The sequence below is a fragment of the Strigops habroptila genome, chromosome 2, assembly GCF_004027225.2.
Source record: "Strigops habroptila isolate Jane chromosome 2, bStrHab1.2.pri, whole genome shotgun sequence".
Taxonomy (NCBI): domain Eukaryota; kingdom Metazoa; phylum Chordata; class Aves; order Psittaciformes; family Psittacidae; genus Strigops; species Strigops habroptila.
The window spans coordinates 10,665,331-10,686,871 of NC_044278.2; the positions used below are offsets into that span (position 1 = coordinate 10,665,331).

The 21,541-nt window shown below is 39.3% G+C and overlaps 1 protein-coding gene across 2 annotated transcripts in view; it reads left to right on the plus strand.

Annotated features, from left to right (window-relative positions):
- Positions 1-21,541, plus strand: part of MAN1A2 (mannosidase alpha class 1A member 2) — a 141,947-nt gene that overhangs the window by 49,581 nt on the left and 70,825 nt on the right. For both annotated transcript variants that reach the window (XM_030471971.1, XM_030471972.1), the window contains exons 4-5: positions 12,100-12,218; positions 14,807-14,887. In XM_030471971.1, coding sequence (XP_030327831.1) covers positions 12,100-12,218; positions 14,807-14,887 — 200 coding nt within the window. The remainder of the gene's footprint in view (positions 1-12,099; positions 12,219-14,806; positions 14,888-21,541) is intronic.

The window sequence follows — 21,541 nt, forward strand, 5'->3', positions numbered from 1 at the left end:
GACCAAATAAAGTTGTTCGTTCTTTTATGAGGGATTTTTGTTTGTTACATTCGGTGTCAATGTCATGTGCTGCTGCTTTACACATATGGAAAAATGAACTTTTAAGGTGTATGTTGGTTAACAAGAAGGATGTGTTCAAGAGAACAACTCAAGGATTCAGCTGGGGCAGCTAGTGAGCTGAATTGGTTTTTAACTTGAAAATGGACTATTTGGTTCCTACCATGTTGTTGAGTGTGTCCTGTCGCCTGTCTCGCTGCACGGCTCAGCTCAGCCTTTTGCTACCAAGGCTGCTTTTAAAGCCCCAGGACACAGGAGAAAGTTGCTGAGCCAGCTGCTAACTGCCCGCTGCTGCAGTGTGGGAAGCTCTTGCCGCAGACCTTTGTGTTGCTTAGCAATGGAGATCTGACAGTGCATTTCTCTACTGTGCTGGGGAGCAGGAGCAGCATTACTCCCAAGCCCTGTGGGGAAAATGCATTTGTCAGGCTGCAAGGGGGGGAGGCTGTTGCGAGAAGGAGCTGAGTTGGCCAAAGGATTCTGTTATCCCAATACCTTTCGCAAGTACAGTATAGCTTGGGAGATTAATGGCATTTCTTTATCCAGACTGTGGTCTAGAAAACAAGAGGTAGGCTATTGCTTGTGAGCACTACAAGAAAATGCTAAGACAGATTATTAATGACCTTGGGAAATTGTTATTGGATACTTTTGTCATCTGTCATTGTAACAGTTACTGGGCTGTCCGAGCTGCTCTGACAATATCATTGACAGCAGAGGAGTTGTCATCCAATTAGCTTCATTTTCCTTTTGAAGCTCACATAATTGAGTGTCGGGGCTGTCAGACTTTGTGGGTCTTTTGGTTTTCTGGGGTTTTTTTAGTTGCCAATGACCTGCCAATAAATTTGGAAACATGATGGAGACAAACACTCTTACTGGGATGAAACTAAATGATGTACCCTAAAGACTGAGGGACAGGCTCTTGAAAATACGGCTAAAAACTTCTCGTGTCTTCTCATTGTAAAATCCTAATGAAGAGATGGAGAAACAACTTCTCCTCAACATCCTCTTTCTGTGCATGGATTCAGTCTCTGAATCTGTGAAGAGAATAAATGACAACAAAAAAGGAATGTAAACAAATATGTTCTTGGCTTCTTTTTGATGAAAAGAAAACACCCAACCTACTAGCTGAACAGTAGTTTTCATCTTAATTGTGCGTGCCCAAGTGTTCCAGCCATCATTGCCTTTCTCTGTGGCAAATGAAAGGGGAAAGAAAATCCTTTCATGCTAACTAGTAAAGTGAGGTAATTTAATGATTCAAACATCAGCCCTATTTCTGTACTTCAGGTTCTGTTCAGATTTAAAGTAAATGAAACCAGCCTTAGGACAGGCCTATGCAGCTGTGTCCTCTGCAAAATCAGTGATGTATGAGTACACTGAGACCATGTCGACTATCACCTGTACATTGAATGTGTATTTTTTTTGGCCAGTGACACAAATTCTGGGAAGATAAGATTTTAAGAGAGAACTCTCAGGAGCTGCTGGCCAAATTTGTAATTAGAACAATGTTCTGATAATGCAAGAAAAGTTCTTTCGGGTTGGACTAAGGATCGAACGTGATCATTACTCGTTGCTCACAGCAGGTATCTAAGGAAAAAATATAAGAGCAGGAAAAGCCTGCAGTAAGTGAACATTTCTCAGGACACTCTTCAGGCTTACAGAAGTTTGTGCAGTGTTAGTGCTTCTGTGGCCAGAGGCAGCAAGTTTTATTTACTCTCTTGTAGTTTATTTTTCCATTATTTTGTCTAATCTGCTTTTGAGTCTGTGTGAATTTTAGAGCACCTGCCATATCCCATTACAAGTGGTTCCATAGCATGATTCCATATTGTGTAGTCAACTTGTTAGTTTTGATGTCTGCTCGCTGTCTGAGGTGACTAGATTTGGTACTGGAAAAAAAAAGACAAGACCCATTATATATCTCTTCCTTACCATTCGTGAGTTTGTAGAACTGCCTATGCCCTCACCTGTTTGCCTGTCTTACATGGAGAGTCTTGGTCTATAAAGTAATTTCTCATACATCTGTGTTTTCATACTTTATACATCATCACCTTTCTTTGTAGCATTTCAAGTTTGTTTGGTTTTTTCCTCTTTTTTTTTTTTTTTTTTCTTGGACAAGACGACTAAAACTTTGTTGTTTCCTTTTTCATAGATCCTTTCATAATAATTGTATTTTTCATCTTTTAGTCTCCTTATGGAGTCTAGAAATTCACACTGGGGTGGTTTTTCTGCAGTAGCATTCCTTTTGAAAGTCCTCATCGGAATGTGATTTATAAATGTTTCCAAATGATTTCATAAATAAGCATGTGCCCAAGCATTCATCTCTGCAGGATGCCACTGGTGGTCTTCCCTCACAATGAGAATTGGCTGCCTACACTTACCCTATTTCCTATCTTTTAAACAATTATTCATCTGAGAATGTGATTTTTCTCTTACCCTCTGGCAAGTTAGTTTTCTCAAGAGCCTTTGTTAAGGAATGTTCTCATATACCTTCTGTATATGTCCTCCGTCCATATGCAAGTTCACTTCTTAAAAAGATTGTAATATTGAAGTTAAGATATGATTTCCGCTTACAAAATTTCTGACTTTTCTTCAGTTGTTCTAACTTCAAGCTGTCCTCTGCTGCTGCTAAAAGTGTTTTGTAAACTAGCAAACTATTGTTTCACTGCCATAGATGCTTATTCAGAATGTGGTTGAATAGCTGAATAAGCATAGATGCTTATTCAGAGTATGGTTGTTCTCTAAAACTTGCAAGTGTGTGCAGGCAGGATGCAATGTGGCTGTCTGTTTCCTCTTAGCTGTTTTACAGTACTGGTGCCATAGATTAAGATGACTGTGGTTAGCTAAGAATATTGTTTGCATGTTACTGCTATCCATCAAACTGTTACAAGTGTGCCTATGCATATCAGGACAATTCACCATAAGCAGCTGTTAGCCTTCTGTTCTTTTTAATAATGCAGTATTCCCACTGAATTCTTCCTATCCAGTTTGTATTAGCTCATGTACAACACATTTAGGTCAGTTGTGCTCAGTGGCTTTCTTACGTGTTTCTGAAGTGATGTTAAATCTTATGGCATTATGAAACTCACCTCATTTCTGTAACCTGTCTTATAGTGAGGTAAATATCTACATCAAATGCTAATGAAGAAATTAAGTCATATTAGAGTTCAAGGCTCAGGCTCAGTTTGAGCATTTGTATTCTCTCTAAAGGCATCCTTTCCTGTTTTTCTCTTACAAACCAGATGGTTTGCTCTGAGGAAAAAATATATTTGTTTCCCATTGGGAATCTTTAGACTTATGTTTGTTTTGATTTGGGAATTATTTAGGTTGTGGGAATGCTATTCCTAAATTTAAACTTGTTTCCTATCATTTGGAATTAAGAACAGGGGTTTTGATAAGGAAATGAAATGAAGGCTATGCTGTCTATTTTGGACTGTGTTAAAATATTAAGTAAATAGGCATGACAACTAAAGAAGTATTAGAATACTGAGTTCCAAACCTAAATATACTAAGGACAACTCCATGGGCATCTGTGCAAAGTGGGCAGCAGATGCAAGTACTCTTTGCTGTCATCTGAAGCCAGCAGATGTACGAGGCAGCTGTAATTCAGAAACAATTCAACCACGTAAGTGCAGCGCTGTGCTTGTGCCTAACACACTAGTATCGTTAACTCAAGTTTTGCACCATTCTAATGAAGTTTTATGGCTCCCACACTGGAATAGGCTCCCTTTCAGCTGTCTTAAAGAAAATTTAGCATGTGGTTTGGGCCAAAATGTGTGGAAGTGGCCCAACCTGTTATCTAAAGATAGAAAAGTTTATTTGACATGGCTGTTAGAGGTGTGGGGTTTGTGATGCTTTTCCTACTGCCTAGCTGACAAAGTAGTTTAGCTTACAATTATCTGTAAGAAATTGTATCTTTACTATCTTGGAAAATCAGTACTTAGCTTGCTTCATACATAAAATTTCCACACTTAGGCCACGTAACTCTGCTTGAGTCCAGATAACATCTCACTCTCTTATTTACTGTCAAATATTAATCTTGCTTTGCATGCTGCTGGGTTTAGCTGGCTGCTGCCTGTATTTAGGTTCTACATACTTCTGAGCCGTCATTCACAGGTACGCTTCCCATCAATCTTCCGCTTCCTGATTTCTCAAAATGGAGTTGCTCCAGATAAGTATATTTGGTTAGTTTTGATTGCGTCGCGTATGTAGCTGATTGCCATCACCATTTAGTTCTCGCTTGTTGTTCTTGCCTCCCTTCTGATATACTTCTGTTCCTTCCTTTGTACTCAATTTAATGCCATCTCCTCTCACTTGTTCCTTTCCTACTCTTATCCTAATCTTTCTCTCATGACATTGCAGCCTTTCAGTTAATACTAGGTCTTAACCACTAACTCAGATCATAGTTTCAGCATTAATTGCAATTATGGCTTGCACACAGTCCTCCTGTCTACAATAATTCAGTTTTGTGATTGTGCTTAAACCCAAAATAACAAAAAAAAAGTATGGAAGAGACAATTGGGCAAAAATCTAGAAAATCGAAACTGTTTGAAATTAGTGTGTTAAGCCCTTCTCAAATTTAGTTTTGAGGACATTCAGGCTTCGTACTAGAGGGACTGCATTCAACTCTTGCTTGTATGAATTTTAAATGAAGCTGAAGGGCTGTGTAAGATTCAGTTGGAGGGCGAAGTGAAGCAGTCGAGTAGTAACAGAGAAGGGGAAGTTTATTGTAGTATAAATTCTTAGAGTTTTTATATTTGGGTCTTAAGGACGTAGCTATTTAAGCAGAGTTTGTTGATTAATAACATCTACCTGCACGTCCACTTTAACAGATTTGAAGACTAGCAGACACTTCAGCGCTTCACTTCCATTACTTCCTCATTTGTAAGATTAGGGAAAGCATTATAACTGATTATTTAATGTCGTTTATATGCTAAAATACTGTCTGGTACAAAAGATTAAGAACTCCTTTTCATGTTGTCTGTTATCAGCAGTTTAACAACTCAGCAATCAACATGCTTAGCTTTTTGTTCTGCTTTTTTGATTAGTCTAAAATGTTAAAGGCGATTGGTTTCTTCATGGGTACTTAAAGGCCTATTCATTGCATTTTATAGCTGAGCTGAAATACAGCGGTTTTGTACGCAATGCATAGTTTCATTGACTAATTTTGAGGCACTTGTCTTCACAGTGTAATTAAACTCTTGTTCAAAAGTTTAATTCATTTTCTTAAATATTACCCTGTTCTTTGAGTCATTAAGATACTTTACAAGTGGTATGCTGCAGTACTGGCAGCTTTATTGCCAGAGCCTCATTGGATATACAGGAAACCGGGTTGATAATTGTTTGCATTTAATTTTCATATTGCATATTTTCCTACCACATCTGTAATTGTCTATCACATTAAGAAATCCTGTTGCCACAGTCTGAAAACTTGAATTCTTGGAATCTTTTTGAGTAGCAATTGCAATATTTTCCCTACATCAGTACAATCTTGCCCAGTCTGCATTTTTGAGGCATTATGAAGCTGAGCAGGTAGGAATATCAATAACAAAAATATTTATTTCTGTAATACTGTAATAATTCTGTACTTAATGTCAGACTGAGTTTATCAAGGAAGCATTTTCACTCTGTTGCTAAGGATTAAAACACCTGCCTGTGTGAAAAATAACTGATCTTTTAGGTTCAAAGTGTGCCAGGGTATGCTACTTTCATGAGGCTTTACATCTCCTATTCAGTTTCTGGAATCACGGTGATGGAATAGGGAGGAGCTGCTCTATGCTTGGGCTCATCCATTGTCTCGTTGCTCTGGCAGCAGTGCTGGATCGCTCTCTGGTTTAGAACACAGCAGAAATTCAGCTTAAGACTTAAGTTTAATTAGCACTTGACACTTTGTTCCTCTTAGATTCCTTTTGCAAAGGAATCCTCTTTCCATCTCCAGTTAATGACACCAGTAATCAAAGGTGTTTTGAACCAGTAGGAATAGGTTCTGCTTCGAGTAAATGATGTCTGTCCAGGGCCCTGAAAAAACAAGAGCTAGATATGAGTGGCTGAGACAATACTATTTCTTGCACACAAGGTCTATTTGTATCTTATGGTTCTGTCCATCAGTATGATCATCCCATTGACTATGCTGTTTTAAGAGTGAAAGCCATTTCCTTACATCCAGATCTCTAGTCTCTCTGCATAACTAACTATAGATTCCAGCTTTCTAATGCTTATGAAGAGAAGTTGTCTTTCTACAGTATAAAATAACTTCTTTCCATAGCAAGGATTGAAACAGACATACTTGCTATTTGTATGGTGTAGAGGCAGTTGCCTCTGTATCAGCCCAAATGCTTTTATTCAAGCAGTCTTGCCAATTCCTTTAGCTTTCTTCAAAACATAGCTGCTGGTGGTATCCACAGACTGTCCTTGTAAACCAGAATAACAGTCTCTGATTGATTCCTCTGTGATTTCTGTCACTGGTTGAGGAAATAGTCAAACCCTACCTTGATTGTAAACAAACTGATGAGCATCCCACTTCAGGATCTTTCATCTGCTGTCTTTTCTGCTTAGTATAGAATATTTCCTTTTTGGTCACTGCATAAGGGAGAAGGGTAAGAACGGCTACATGCTCCTATTAGACCTATTGTATATGATTTTCCCTGGAGGCAGAGTGGCATCATGGTAACTTTCCACTTAAGGCTGGTTGCCTTGACTTTGTAATAGCCCTTCTGTGACTTAGTGTGCATTTTGGTAATGAGAGATCCATTTGGATAGGCTGAATTTCCTTCGTGTTTGTTACTCCTCTGACTCGTCTTTGGGTAGATACCAAGTGTATTGTAAGACACTAACACACTTGTAACACAAGAGTATTGAAGTACAGACAGATGATGAAAGGGAAAGAAGGAGAATTTTCTCCCCAGTGAGGCAGGGGAGAGAATAGGAAGAGCAAAAGCAAGAAAGCCCATGTGTTGATGTAAGGATACTTTACTAGGTGAAGGAAAGGGATGAGAGGGGGAAAGTAATGCAAAGACACTCACTCACCAGCTACCACAAGCAGACTGAAGCCCAAGTGGTCCCTGAGGAATGGCTACCTGCCAGACTGTCCCCTGCTCTGCCAAAACTCTGGTGTGTTATCAACACTGGTTTAGTCACGAATCCAAAACACAGCACCATATGTTCTGCTGCGAAGAAAAATAACTACATCCCAACCAGACCCAGTACACATGCTCAGCCCTCAATTCAGGCTAAAGAAAGCCCCCATGGAAATGTTCTTTTGGAAGAAGTAGTGATATTTGTCTGTGGTGTATACCTGTTGAAGAAAGGAATAGATATGGGATATGTACGAAGACAGGCTGAGAAAGTTGAGGCTGTTCAGCCTGGAGAAGAGAAGCTGCATGGAGACCTCAGAGCAGCTTCCAGTGTCCGAAGGGGGCCTATAAGGGTGCTGGAGAGGGACTCTTTATGAAAAGAGACTGTAGTGATAGGACAAGGGGAAATGGGTTTCACCTTAAACAGGGGAATTTCAGGTTTGATATAAGGAAGAAGTTCTTTACTGTGAGGGTGGTGAGGCACTGGCACAGGTTGCCCAGAGAAGTGGTAAATGCTCCATCCCTGGCGGTGTTCAAGGCCAGGCTGGACAGAGCCTTGGGCGACATGCTCAAGTGTGAGGTGTCCCTGCCCATGGCAGGGGGTTGGAACTGGATGATCTTAAGGTCCTTTCCAACCCAAACCATTCTATGATTCAGTGTGCCAAATAATGAAAATTTCTATGAAGCACCTATTTCATGATTACTTTTCAACTCGGAATGCATGACCTGTTTGCTGGTGTAGAGTTTTAATCTGTCATCTAGTTCCTTATTTACATAATGTGTCTGTGTCTCAGATTTTCATGATCTTCTCTGATCATAATTTATCTATGCTAGTTCACCTATTTTCTCTAGTACCTCACTGCTCATAGCCTCTTCTGCTTCCACATAAGAAATACACTAAGCAACCCTGTATCTGGTATCAGACTTTCTAAATCTCTATACTTATGGTACAGTGGAAATGGGCTATTTGTTTTCTTCATATTCCTTTTGTCATGGAACACATCACAAATATCTGTCTCCCCGTACTTTGATAGTCTCTTGTGAGACTTTAAAATGGTATAAATAAACCAATTCTTCATCTAGCACTTTAGCATACTGAAAGAATTTTAGATAGGAAAGCCATTTTTCTTTTAATGGCCCTGCTGTTTACACTTAGTCATATGATTTGTTAGATTTTTCAGACTGTAGATTTATGTGCTATCAAGTGAAGGTATTATTTGTCTAATCCCAGGAAACTGAAGGCTACCTAAATATAAATCTGAATTACTATTTTGCAGTCCTTCGGAATAATACTCTTGCTTAATGAAAGCGTGCATGATTTTGTTAATAGTTCAGCTATTTTACTGCTAAATTCCTTCCATTAGCTCATGATGGATGTTCTGTTTTATTTAGAAGAATGAGCATTGCATCCATTAGGCAAACTTCATTAAATTTGGAGCTCAATCAACTAGAACTATAATTATATAGAGAGGAAACTTCCTAATCTGACATTTGTAAAACTGAGCCCTTTTGGAATCAGTTATTATCTTATTCAACGTGACCAACTGAGCCTTTGTATTGAACAGAGGCAGACCCTGGGAGGGATCTGGAAGGAGTGCTTTCTGCTAGGAGAAGTGTTATTTTCAGTTATAATTTAATTGTTTTATAGCCTTTTTCACCACAATGAGACATCTGCTCTCTCTTTATTCAGAGCAATAATAGATCAGACTGGTTGAGGTGGTAGTAAGCAGTGCATACTATTATCTCATTGTTTAGAGTTACTTCATGACTTTTAAATGACACTTTCTGTAGTTTATGTCCAGGAAGACTTTCCTCTTGTCCTTTAAGGCAAAATTGATAAATCGTAGTATGGTTATGAAAGGGAAAAACCCATACTCTATTATGAATGGGAAATAATTTCTGTTTGTGACTTTAGACTGAATGGTTTGTATCAACAACAAGAGGGGGAAGTACAGCTGCCTATCCATTGTAGTCTGTTTTCCCTGTAGCATCACATGTGACTCTAATGCAGGCCAGTGGTCACTGAACCCTTGCTGTTTCTTCCTGCTTTAGCTTTTGCTGTCAGTGCAGTGCATTTTAAGATGGAGTAAGACAGCAATGACAACATCACTGCTTGTTCTGGTTAAGTTGTGGACCTCAGCAGATACAGAAGAATTTCATGGAAGCTGTTATTTAGGAACAAATTAAGAATGACATCCTCTCTACATTGTCCTCCAAGAGAGAAGCTGAGAGCAACTCATTAATTTTACTCTCTAACCCAACCTAGTGTAGCCCACAAATGGCTGTAAGTTATACCTATCTTGCAACATGGGCCAGCCAAGGTGCATTGATTCTGTTGCCTTATGTCCAGCTCTGTCCTGTGTTCTTGTAGGCACAAGACTTCTGGGTAAGAACTCTGCATTTTGGATTGTTCCCCCTCAGTGCCCAGAGGAGGGAATTAGCTTATTTTGTGCTGCCTGATTGACACTGAAGGAAGAAGACTGAGTAGACAATCTGTTGCAAAATATTGACTTGTCATCTCTTGACATTTTGGAAATGTGTTCAGCCAAAAAGGTTTAAAACCCAAGGATTGTTCTTCCGAGTCTTCCTCAAGGAAGATGGGCTGGTGTGCAGTTAAAAAGGAAAGGAAGTTGGTTGAAATAGCCTACTTATGAGTATGAAATAAGAAAAATTAATAACTTATTATGGATTGTGATATAAATGCTATCCTTAGGAGACCATGGTAAGAAATAGTTAAGCTCTCGCATGGAGTCTAGAAACTAAAAACATACTGATCTGCATCTCAGAAACAGCCACCCATCACTGCTTGTGTAAGAAGTGTGGGTGAGCAGAAGTGGCTTTGTTCACGCACATGTGTTTTGTTGGATGTTTGTGGGTATAGGAAAGATAGACATAAAAGATGAGAGAGAGGGGCAAAAAGGCATCATCAGGGAGAACTTGAGGAAGCTATTGGAGTGTGGCCCAGACAAAAGCTGAGAGTATGTATCTATGCCTTTAATTGACTCTAAGGGGCAAAAAATGCTGAGCAAGTCTGTCTACTGGACAGGAGGGGCAATGACCCACCAATCTATGCCCATGCAATGTATTCTCCACACCCCATGCTAGATGTCAAATATGAGAGCTTACTGATGTGGTTATAACTGTGTTAAAAACTTTTTATTTTTTGACACTATTACAAGAGGAACTTTCAGGATTATCCCTATTTGTTCAAACACCTCATGTATTTGGAAATTACCAGTATCAATGTAACTTAAATAAAGGAACAGAAATTGCTTTGAGTGCCATAGCAGTATAACACACTCCAACTCCAGGTCAAAAATACCTTGTTGGCTAATACTGAAGTTCATCGTTGTGTCATGGTCCGATTTGTGTGTTTAAAGTGATTAATTAGGTAACTGTCACATTAATACTTATGAAAAGGTGCAGAGTTAAATGCATGCTGTAGTTCTGCTCAAAGCAACCTCCACTTCAGCACACGCAGTGGAATTTGTCATTTGGCTGAAGGCATTCAACCTTACAGTACTTACCCCACCACAGTGAATTCATTTCCTGAGAGTTATAGATATGCCTGGTGGCCAATTGGTCAAAGAAAGTGTCTTTAATCTTGTGAAAGATAGTGTGTCCTGTTCTATACTTGACTTTAGGCTTTCCATATCTAGTTTAAATTAAAAGAGATGCATGGCTATTTCTGAAGAAATTAGTTGGTGATTACTTTGTCATAGAGGCTGTTGTGTTTAATTTTTATTATTCAGGGAAAGAAATCCCTGAAAATGGAGTTAAGCTTGCATGTACGTATCAGTCATTTCGGTGTGTGAAAAGAAATACAATGGGGGTGATGGCTTCAGCTATTGTTATGCTTGAGGGGAAAAAGTACCTCTAAACATGTAAAAAACAGAAATGAATGAATAGAAACAAGAAGCAGGAACACTGCACTATAGAGATTTCACTATGGATGAAAAGCACATTAAAAAAAATAAAATCGGCTCAACTTGCTAGGAGACTACTGTCATTAAATTGCTAATCATGAAGTTATTGTGCTGTTCTATAGAATACTTGTATGAACAGTGAGATTTGGCTACTTTTAGTGCATAGGAGGTTTTATACACACTATGAAAATAAATGCAAAAATGATAATTTTTGCTTTCCTCTGGAAACAAAGGTCTCTGCCTACTAATGGCAACAGCTTAGGTTGAGATGGCCTAAGGAGGTCAAGGCTAACGTGGGCAGTAGCTCACCACCTCTTCATCTTGTCTCCCTTGTACAAACCAATGAGTCACTCATCAATCGCCTAGAAATTGCTGCTGTTTCAAGCGAACGGTATTTTAGAGTAAAGCATCATTGATTTTTATTTGGCTCTGAATGCTACACTTTAAATGGTGGTGGTTGAGGAATCCGTCAGCATCTCATAGTGTGGGTCCTTTGCAGGCAATGATGCGAACATCTTGGGGCTGTGAGTTTATCAGTCAAGTCAGGTCTGGGTGTCTATGCTCATCAGCCCATGCTTTAGTGACTGGGTAGCTTCTATAATCACTGTTTCAGTAGTCAGTGTTGGGAAGTGCAAGGCATTATTGCGAGTACCAATTGCTTTATCTTGCATATGCTTTTTTTTTAACACTTCGGTCCTAGAATTCCTAATAGCTTTTTGAAGCTGAATGTCTTTCTGTCATTTTTTTGTGCCAAAGTACATTTGCTCATGTTCAGGTTAGGAAAGCAGATGAGAAGGGTTGGGTTTTTTTCTGTCTTTAGTTGTCTTTTTGTCCCCAGAAGCCAAACTGTGCCAGAGGGCTGATGCTTTGAAAGAGAAGTGTTATCCTCTTATGTAGCTGCTAATTCCTTGCTCATTTTGATTATTCTTTGTGCTGACATCTTTGTTGTAACTTTTCTTTACTACCACTTGGATTATTTTCTCATGCTTGTGAACTGTAAGGAAAGTAATGAAATAATCACTTGTAATAGAAATCCTTCTTTTTGTGTGCAGGAAACTCACAAATGGGTGCTACCATAGTAGATGCATTGGATACTCTTTATATCATGGGGCTTCACGATGAATTCAGAGAAGGACAAGAGTGGATTGACAAAAACCTTGATTTCAGTGTGGTAAGTAGAGCTGTCCTTAACACTTCCCTAGTCCTTTTCACAGTGTTCCACTTGAGGGGGAGACAGAAGAGGTCTTTCAGATGGAACTTAAAAAACTTAGGATTCAAAATGTCAGTGTAAGCTTTAGGGAAGTTCTCTGTGTTTGTAACATCCCAACCCTTTCATACTTTAAATTATAAGCAAAGATATATCTATATATTGTATTTCCAAAGTCCAACTCATAATTGGAAAGTGGAAGAGAGGGGAAGTGGTCAGTGAGAACCAACAAGGCCTCAGAAATGAAGGCAGAAACGAGGCTTTACTAGGTCGTAGTAGTTGGAAGTAACTGAGCTGTGAAAGACAATTTCCCCCCAGACCATACTGTATAAATTACCTAACAGTAAAATCTCTTCTTCCATCTCCTTAAGATGTTGTAACATGAAGAATGTCATCTGAATCATCTTAATTTGCCTGTTTTGAATCTATCACAAAAATTTCCCAGTTGATCATACAGCATTTTTTTGCATGTGCGGAGTTGGGAAGTGTTAATGGAAGAAATGGCTCTATTTTATCCTTCTCAATTAGTGTTCCTATTACTGATTTGGGGGCTGTCACTAGATTGTGATGCAATTTGTATTTCAATCCTTGGACTTTCCCTATGGTTCCACCCAGTCATTCACAAAACGAAATGTAGGGATTCAGTCAGAATTGAGCAGATGCTTCCTGTTGGGTTTATGTTGTATCTGACATTTCAGAAATTGTTTGCTTGGGTGTTTTCCTTTTGTTTTATACATTGACTATCTGGCAAACATTAAAGAGATTCTACTCTGCTTTTTTCAGTTAATGCCAGATAATTATTCAGTCTAAAACTGAAGATTCTGTATATCAGAGAGCATAGACATAACGGTACCATTATGAGGGTAAACTAAATTACTTCCATAACTTTTGTCTGATCTAAGGTTGTCTCAATATAAATTTGCAGAAATTTACATAGAATCGTAGAATCACAGATTGATTTGTGTTGGAAGGGACCTTAAAGATCATCTACTTCCAAACCCCCGCCATGGGCAGGGACACCCTCCATTAGACCAGGAAGGTTGTCCTCAAAGTGGGTTTAGAATCAGACTGTGTATTCCAAGAGTCTAAGGTTCAGTGACAGCTTCCTATGTATCAGAGAACATTTCTGAAGGTTAATGACTTGTCATACACCAGACGCGTAATTTCCTTACATGGCTTGAAGTTTAAATATATAAATTTGTTCCTCTTAGATTCTTTTACTGGGAAATAGAAATCATTGTTTTCACTCTACACTGTACCATTGCTTGTGTGATTCATGACCTTCATAGGTAGTAAGTGGAATAATATGCTGCACTGTTGATATTTTTCTTGTGTCACCTATATGTGAATAAAAATATCTCTTTACTAAAAACCTGTATTTGGGAGTATTTCAAACTTCAGACTTTTAATCATTAGTGCTATTTGAGGAACTCTTTAGAGTATTCATAGAATCTTTCTGAAATAAGTAATATGTGCAAAGTACATTTATTTTGGATACAAACAAAATGCACGATACAACTTCAGGGGCCATAGAAATAGTGTGAAAAGAAAGACATACCCATAAATTTGAACTGTGTGCTAATGGCTGGGTCAACTTGTACAATGTACATTGTAGTGACTTTTCTGGGTAAAAGGAGAAGTCTCCCTTATCTCAGAATCTTCTAATAAGACTACATTTCTGTGTTTAATGGCTTGAATTAGAAGTTTATGAAGGAGGCAGATAGGGTGTATGCATGCAAAGGAGTGAATGGGGTGCAGAGAGAGGCAGAAAGATGTAAAAACAATCTAGTTCCTCTTAAATTTTCAGTGGTTCAAATGAGTCACAAGATACTGGTGAATTTAGCCCAATGATATTAATGTGGAGGAAGGCAGTAAAGTGGTTTATTCTCTTGAGTTTCTTGGTGGTGTTGCAGTACTACTTGTCATAACATTAAATACATAAAGGCTATTCCTAGACAAAGACTATGTTAAAATGGAGCTCTGAATTTGAGATTGCACATTGGTAATTCAGGTTAAGAAAGTGCATTACAGGAATTACCTAATTATTATTCTGCTTTATTCTGTAAACCCAGAAGATTTGGTGTTACAGAATCATAGAATAGTTTGAGTTGTAAGGTATCTTCAAAGTTCATCTAGTCCAACCCCTTTGCAATGAGCAGGGGCATCTTCAGCTAGATCAGGTTGCACAGAACCACATCCAGCCTGGCCTTGAATGTCATCAGGGATGGCAGTGGTATGCTTAAATGTAAGAGAAAAGATGCTGCATTATGGAAATATGCAGACGTTTTCTTCTTTCCCACTATCCCCAAACAACTTTAATTGCGCTTCGTGGTGATGATAAGGTTAGAGAGCAGGAGAAAAACTAGTTTGATTTTTAAAAATCAGTTGAAGCTATAATTAGAATTACCGTTTGGTGTCGTGAAGATGCGCATGGGAAGTTCAGTATGGATCTAGATACTGAAACAATCCAAACAAGGCCTCTGCTTTGATGATTATTTTCCCTTTGCTGATTAGGGAGTTGGTTTAATATTGACTCTTTCTTTCTGTTCTAGAATTCCGAAGTGTCTGTTTTTGAGGTCAATATTCGCTTCATTGGTGGTCTTTTAGCAGCATACTACCTTTCAGGACAAGAGGTAAGACGACTGGAACGTGCCTGTGAAATTTAATGTATTCTAGCAAATGTTGCATAGGAAGAATTTTTTAGAATCTTGGTTTCTTAGTGGTTTTCAAACTAATTTTACAGCAGTAAGTTGTCTAAAGTAACCAAATTCTTAGCGTATGGAATCTTTAAAGCTTGTTTCTGTGCTGGTCTTGGCCAGTTTAGGACCATTTTGTTAGAGCTTTGAAATGCTTCTTTTATCAAGATGTTTTCAAAAGATGTCCACTCAAGTAAACATCAGCCTGAAATGTCAAGTCGCTAGCTTCTTATGCCAATAACTTGGTTTGATATTCTGTAACTCCAGGAAGCTAGAAATAAGAGTTTTGTCACTTGACCTGCAAGGCTGTAGGTTTACTTCACAAAAGAGCTACACAGTCTTACCATTTTCTTAGTGACAGACTGAGAAACATCAAGTGAATTTTATCCCACTTTTGAAACTTCTGTTAAAGATTGGATACTTATACTTCTGAGCACTTATGCAAAAACGTGCTTAGATTGAAAGGTTGCATATACCCAAAGACCTGCAACCATGGACTTGTTTAGTCTAGCAGTAACATTGCTGTGACCTCTTCCTTCACATACTTTAACAAGGCTGGAACCTAATCCAACCTACAGATTAAGTCATAGGTCTTCTGCTGTCTTTTGATATATTACCTATGTCTTTGATTGGTCTGTTTGGATTTATCCTTTATTTTTCATGGCCCTTCTAAAGCCTAAAACATCAGGCTTCCAGCCATATTTCATGGCTTAAGGTTTGATACACTTTCAGGTGTTCATATCACAGAATCATAGTGGTTTACGTTGAAAGGGACCTTAAATATCATCTAGTTCCAACCCCCTGCCACGGGCAGGGACACCTTCCACTAGGCCAGGTTGTTCCAAGCCCCGTCCAACCTGGCCTTGAACACTGCCAGGGATGGGGCAGCCGCAGCTTCTGTGGGCAACCTGTGCCAGCACCTCAGCACCGTCAGAGTAAGAGTATGTATCTTTGCTCTTCTTTAGGGGAGCACCTCGTATGTATCAACAAGTTCTCAGGGATTTTAAGCTCACAGCTCTAAAAATAACCAGGAGAAAACCCCATATTTGTCTTTGTTATCATTCTGGGATCTGTGATTTTTCTCTCATAGGAGTGTTTTCTCTTTGGAAGAATGGCTTAGTGGCAAAGCAGAAAACCCAGCGTATATGTCAAAAGAAATTGCTAGTTTATTTTTCATCAAGTCTTACTGCTTCACCTTCTTTATTCTCAATGCTCTTCAAGCCCCCCACCTGCAGTGGGATCAACTGCAAGCACTCCTTTCTGCTAGTGATTCACGTGGTCTGTAATAGGAGGTCCAAAGGGAAGGAGAAGCACATAATTTTGCCCTTTTCTCTCCTTTGTCGCAACTGAAGAGCTGACCTTGTGTTGATGGCAGTGAGCCTTTCTCTGCCTCCAGAATCTGCCAGATTTAGGTCTTCCTCTGGAGTTTCCTCACACCTCAGTAAGGATTTTAGCCTCAGGGAGTGATCCTATTCCTCAGTGTACTAGTCAGCCTTTTAAACTGTTGCTGTTGCACCTCTTTAGGGAGACAGTCTTTGTAGCAGCTATCACTCGTTTCAGAGTAGTGGTGAAATTCAAGCCCTGTTACTTTACATTTCTGTCCTAACAAAAGAAGGCATAAATATCACTGAATGATCAACCCAAATATTAGCTTCAGGCAGCTTCTGAATTTTGTTAAGGTCAGCATTATTAACCTAACAGTTTTCTTTAGAAGGCCCTCAGAACATAGCTTTCTTTTGCTACCAGATGTAAGCAAGGGGAAAAGTTTGTGTTCTTATTTCTGTAGCAAAGAAGTCTCACGAGAGGGGTCTGAGCTGCATGTGTTTTTCAACTTCTGCCAAGGAGCAGCTTAAGTAGCTAAGCTGGAACTGTTAGGAGTAGTCATGATCGTTCCTACTGTAGTGTGAGTGACCTCAGCAGCATGTTGAAGGATGCTTCCATTCCAGAAATCTGTATTTCTGTTGCTTATAGCTCAGATCACATTAAGTGCTATGTGATCACTGAAGCCTTCAAGCATTGAGTAGAGCAGTCCCACATCATCTCTTCAGCTAGGAACATTGATCCTGTCTCTGGATAACTTACTTGAACTGGAACATGCTCCTTGGAGTCATCTACTGTGAATAAGAAAAACCTCAGAGAAGGAGCAAAGTTCGTAGATCAGTAGCTGGATTGTTTGTGTAGGTCAATACCAAAGCTGTGCACAAGACCCTTAAGAACCTTTTTGCCCCAATATGAGGATGGGTTCAGCCGAACACTGTAAAACAAATCACGTTTTGCCTGCATTTGTAGAACTGCGTATTCCTTTTCCTTTCACTTGATTGTAACTGCTTGGTAGGGTCAGAATAAGCTCCTTTGCTTAAAGAGTTTTCATCAACACATTTCTTTCTTTCCTTCTTGGAAAGCTTTTACCCCCTGTCTTTCCTAAATTGTAATCATTGGGCTGACTTTTGGTTTTAAAAATATTTCTATGGCATCAAGTCTTTCCAATGGACTTCAAATGCTTCATGACTTATAGAAGATTGTTCCTGTCAAGTGTTTCTATGTGTTATGTTTTTTCTAAAAGAACTCCTAAAAAGAGCGTTCAAGCTGTGTTTGTTTCAAAATAGCATGGCAGATAGAACTGCTTCTGGAACCCGAGGGACAACAGTTGCCAAGTTGGATGGTTTGTCTGCAATTTGTCAGGGCGGATAAGACAAGGGAACTTGAGGCTTTTTGGTAATTGAGCCCAGGAGAGACACACCTGCCTCTGTGAGAACTCTTTAGAGTTTCCAGTATGGGAAGGTGTTCCTTAGCTCAGGATTGGGGCATGCATAACTTCTTTCTTTTCTTCCCCCCCCCCCCCCCCCCCCCCCCCCCCCCCCCCCGCCCCCTACTGCGTTCTGACATGCAGTACCTACCTGTTTGGATGTTTTGCCTCATCAGGTTGTGAATATGCACGTGGGCTTATGCCTCTAAGGGATCTCTATATACTGGTAGGTAGCCGCCTTTTGTACATCAAGCTATCGTTCACTTATATTTCCTTCCTACACCTTCTTGATATGCCAATCCCCATCTTCCTTCCTCCAAGCTTCTACTTCTGTAAGATTGTTTCTAGCTACTGGTTTACAAGGTTTTCATACTCATTTCCATACTTTTGCATGTCTTGTTTATATAATGAAAAATCATAGAATCATAGAATGGTTTTGGTTGGAAAGGACCTAAAGATCATCCAGTTCCAACCCCCTGCCATGGGCAGGGACACCTGACACTAGACCATGTTGCCCAAGGCTCTGTCCAACCTGGCCTTGAACACTGCCAGGGATGGACCATTTACCACTTCTTTGGGCATGCTGTGCCAGCGCCTCACGACCCTCACAGGGAAGAACTTCTTCCCTGTACACAACCTGAACTTCCCCTGTTTTAGTTTAAACCCATTTCTCCTTGTCCTATCACTACAATTCCTGATGAATGAACAGGCTGCTTGGAATAAGTTTCCCCTTTTTGTATAAATTCTGCTTAGGTCTGCAACAGGAGTAACTGCTGTTTGGTGACAGTTATAAAAGCTGTTCTTATTTTCTTTTGACTCCTGTCCCTTAGTGCTGTTAAAGATGCTATAGTGACAACCATTAAAGAAGGTGTCCAGGACTCAGCATCAGCCATGAAAGTTCAGTCACTTTTAAGTGGCCACATTTGGAGAATTTGACAGTCAGTGTGGTTTATCTAGATGCCTTTGCCCTTTGTATAAAGAGGGTAATTGTGCTTGATAGGATTTTATCTGTTTACGAGTCATAATGATCATAGTTTTTAAGTACAGCTGGCTATCGATTTAGATAAAATTTTTCTGTTTAATGCTTTTATTAGAAACATGTTAGCTTTTAAAAACTACTTAGGGTGTCTAGTGTCATGACTCTGTGGTCTCCATGCTATATTTTTAGCCCTCGTGTTACTGACGTTACTTAGAGGATCATGAACTGTGATCATGGATTTAATGATGCTGATCACATTCGATGGTAACATTTTAAATCTTTCCTATTAAGATTGTGGGTATTGCTGTCCCTTCTTTAAGTAAAAGTTCCCTCTTACTGCAGTGGGCGAGGGAACAATGAAGTATATCTTAATGAAAGTATCATCTTTCTCAGCTTTTCCATGTCAGAATGCCTTTTGAATAGAAGAAAATCAAGATACATCTGTGAAACTTGACACAGTGGAAAATGTGGCGGTGCACTGTGTTTCACTCTTCTAAAGTTGAAACAGCACTAAGGTTTATCTGATGGCAGGGCAAGTAGGTCTGCAGTCTCAGAGGCCCTGGTTTAAATCCTCTGTACAGTAAGTTTTTCACGGCTGGTTGTGGACAGGCCATCTGGTGTCTGGCGTGGTGTATATTATCAGATCTAAGAGTGTGCTGCCTTTATCTCTCCTACTATATTGGAGCGAGGTCCTAATCTGTCCTTGCTTTTTTGATTCTTGAGGTGGGTTCTGGGTTTGTTTGTGTTTTTTATAGCTTTGAGCCTGTGGCTTTTCTCTGAAGTACGTTATTGAAATATATAACAAATATACGTTAAAATAGTGGGGTATAGAATTATAGAATGGTTTGGATTGGAAAGCACCTTTAAAGATAATCTAGTCCAAGCCCCTGACATGGGCAGAAACATCTTTCACTAGGTCAGGGTGCTCAAAACACCATTTGACCTGACTTTGGACACTTCCAGGGATGGGGCATCCAGAACTTCTCTGGGCAACCTGTGCCAGCGCCTCACCACCCTTATTGTAAAAGAATTACTTCCTTATATCCAATCTAAACCTACTTTTTTTAAGTGTTAAAACCATTGTCCCTTCTCTTGTCACTACAGGCTGTGGTAAAAAGTCACTCTTAGTCTTCCTTATAAGCCCCCTTTATAGATTGAAAGACCACTATAAGGTCTCCTCTGAACTTTCTCTTCTCAAGGCTGAACAACCCCAATTCTCTCAGCATTTCTTCACAGGAGAGGTATTCCAGCTCTGATTGTTTTCGTGGCACTCCTCTGGACTTGTTCTAATAGGTCCATTCCTTTCTTGTACTGGGGACCCCAGTGTCAGTGGGGTATACTGGAATTTCTTTTTTTTTTAACTATACTGTCAAAACAAATAAAGCAAAAAGAGACTTGATAAAAAGCAGGAGAAAAAAGGAGGAGATCTCCCTGGGAGTGCTGTATGTCCAGGGAGGCTCTCTTGTATTTTGCTATCTGCCAGAGGTTTCTTCACAGTTTCCACTGAGCAACCAAGACAAAGCATTTATTTCACTCACCATTATTCCTTACTAAGATGCATATTAAGAGACATAATCTCTAAGTACCTGAACCTCTAAATAGGAAGTGCAAAATTCATATACTCAATCAGGAGCTACTTAATGTTTTTGGAGGTATGGGGTTTAGGAGAGTTGGTTATTAAGCAAGAAGGTGGCTGGAAGCCATACTGTGAGAACCAGACACACCTTTTTTCCACCCCAGGTTATGATAGAGTGGATATAATCTTCACATTTTGCATTTTTCTCAAAAAGGAAGCATGATCTTGTAGTTAAGGTGTGTGAACTACAAGGTTTTCACCTTCTGAGTTCACAGGCACTACCGTGCTTCCTCTTTCCCATCTGGCAGATGGAGTTAACAGGCCAAATTAACATACTGGTGGTAAAATATATAATGACTTCTTATCTAAATTGAGCCAGACTGTTTCTCAGTAATCCCTGCAACAGTCCTTTAACTTCTATAGGAACTAGTCATGGTCTTCATTATGCTTGGGGGGAACTGTTCTGGAGTTGATAATATAAAAGAAATAAGTAGAAATGAAATGTTCCATATGCCTAGTTTGGAGTAAAATTGAGTACAGCAGCTTAGGATGAAAATAAGCCTTACATGAGTTAAAAAAGACCCAAACTCAAAACAAAAAAGCAACTTTTGTGTGTGTGTGTGTGTGTGTGTGTGTGGCTGCATTAAGGGGTTTGTTTTGTGTCATGCATCATCCTAACACAAGTACAATTCTTGTCTTATGAATCCATGGGTTTTATGGTTCTCAATGATGCCTATAAAGACATTATTTAGCATTGTGCCTAGAACAGCACGTTCTTTTACGCTTATTTCAATTCCCTAGACTTGCTGTATAAGAATGCTCAGTGTACTTTATGGTTATCTTCAACTTCTTATCCAACACTAATAAAGTATCTTGATATCGCTCTATTGTATGTAATAGCACCAGGATAGAAATGCATAATGGAAGAGTATCATGTATGCACGGAGGTCAGAGCAAGATAAAGCACTTGCAGTAGCATCTTTGTTCTTTTTGTGAAATGCAAGTTACACTTTTATTATTAGATTGAAGCTGTCTGTTCATACAGTCTTTTGAAGTCTCTTTCTTAGGGAGGTTCCTCTGTTACCTGGAAATCAGCTATATTTAGTAGCTGGTTTCTCAGGATGTGGCTCTGGAATTCTTCCATGGTGTCTATGCAGTTCTCTGATTTAAGATTTTGCTCAAGATCAGTCATGTTTGGTGCTTGCTTTTTCACTGGGTAACATGAGGTTTTCTCTTTACTGTGTATACTGGTATTGGTAAATTATTCTTTTCAACACAAATTATCTAATT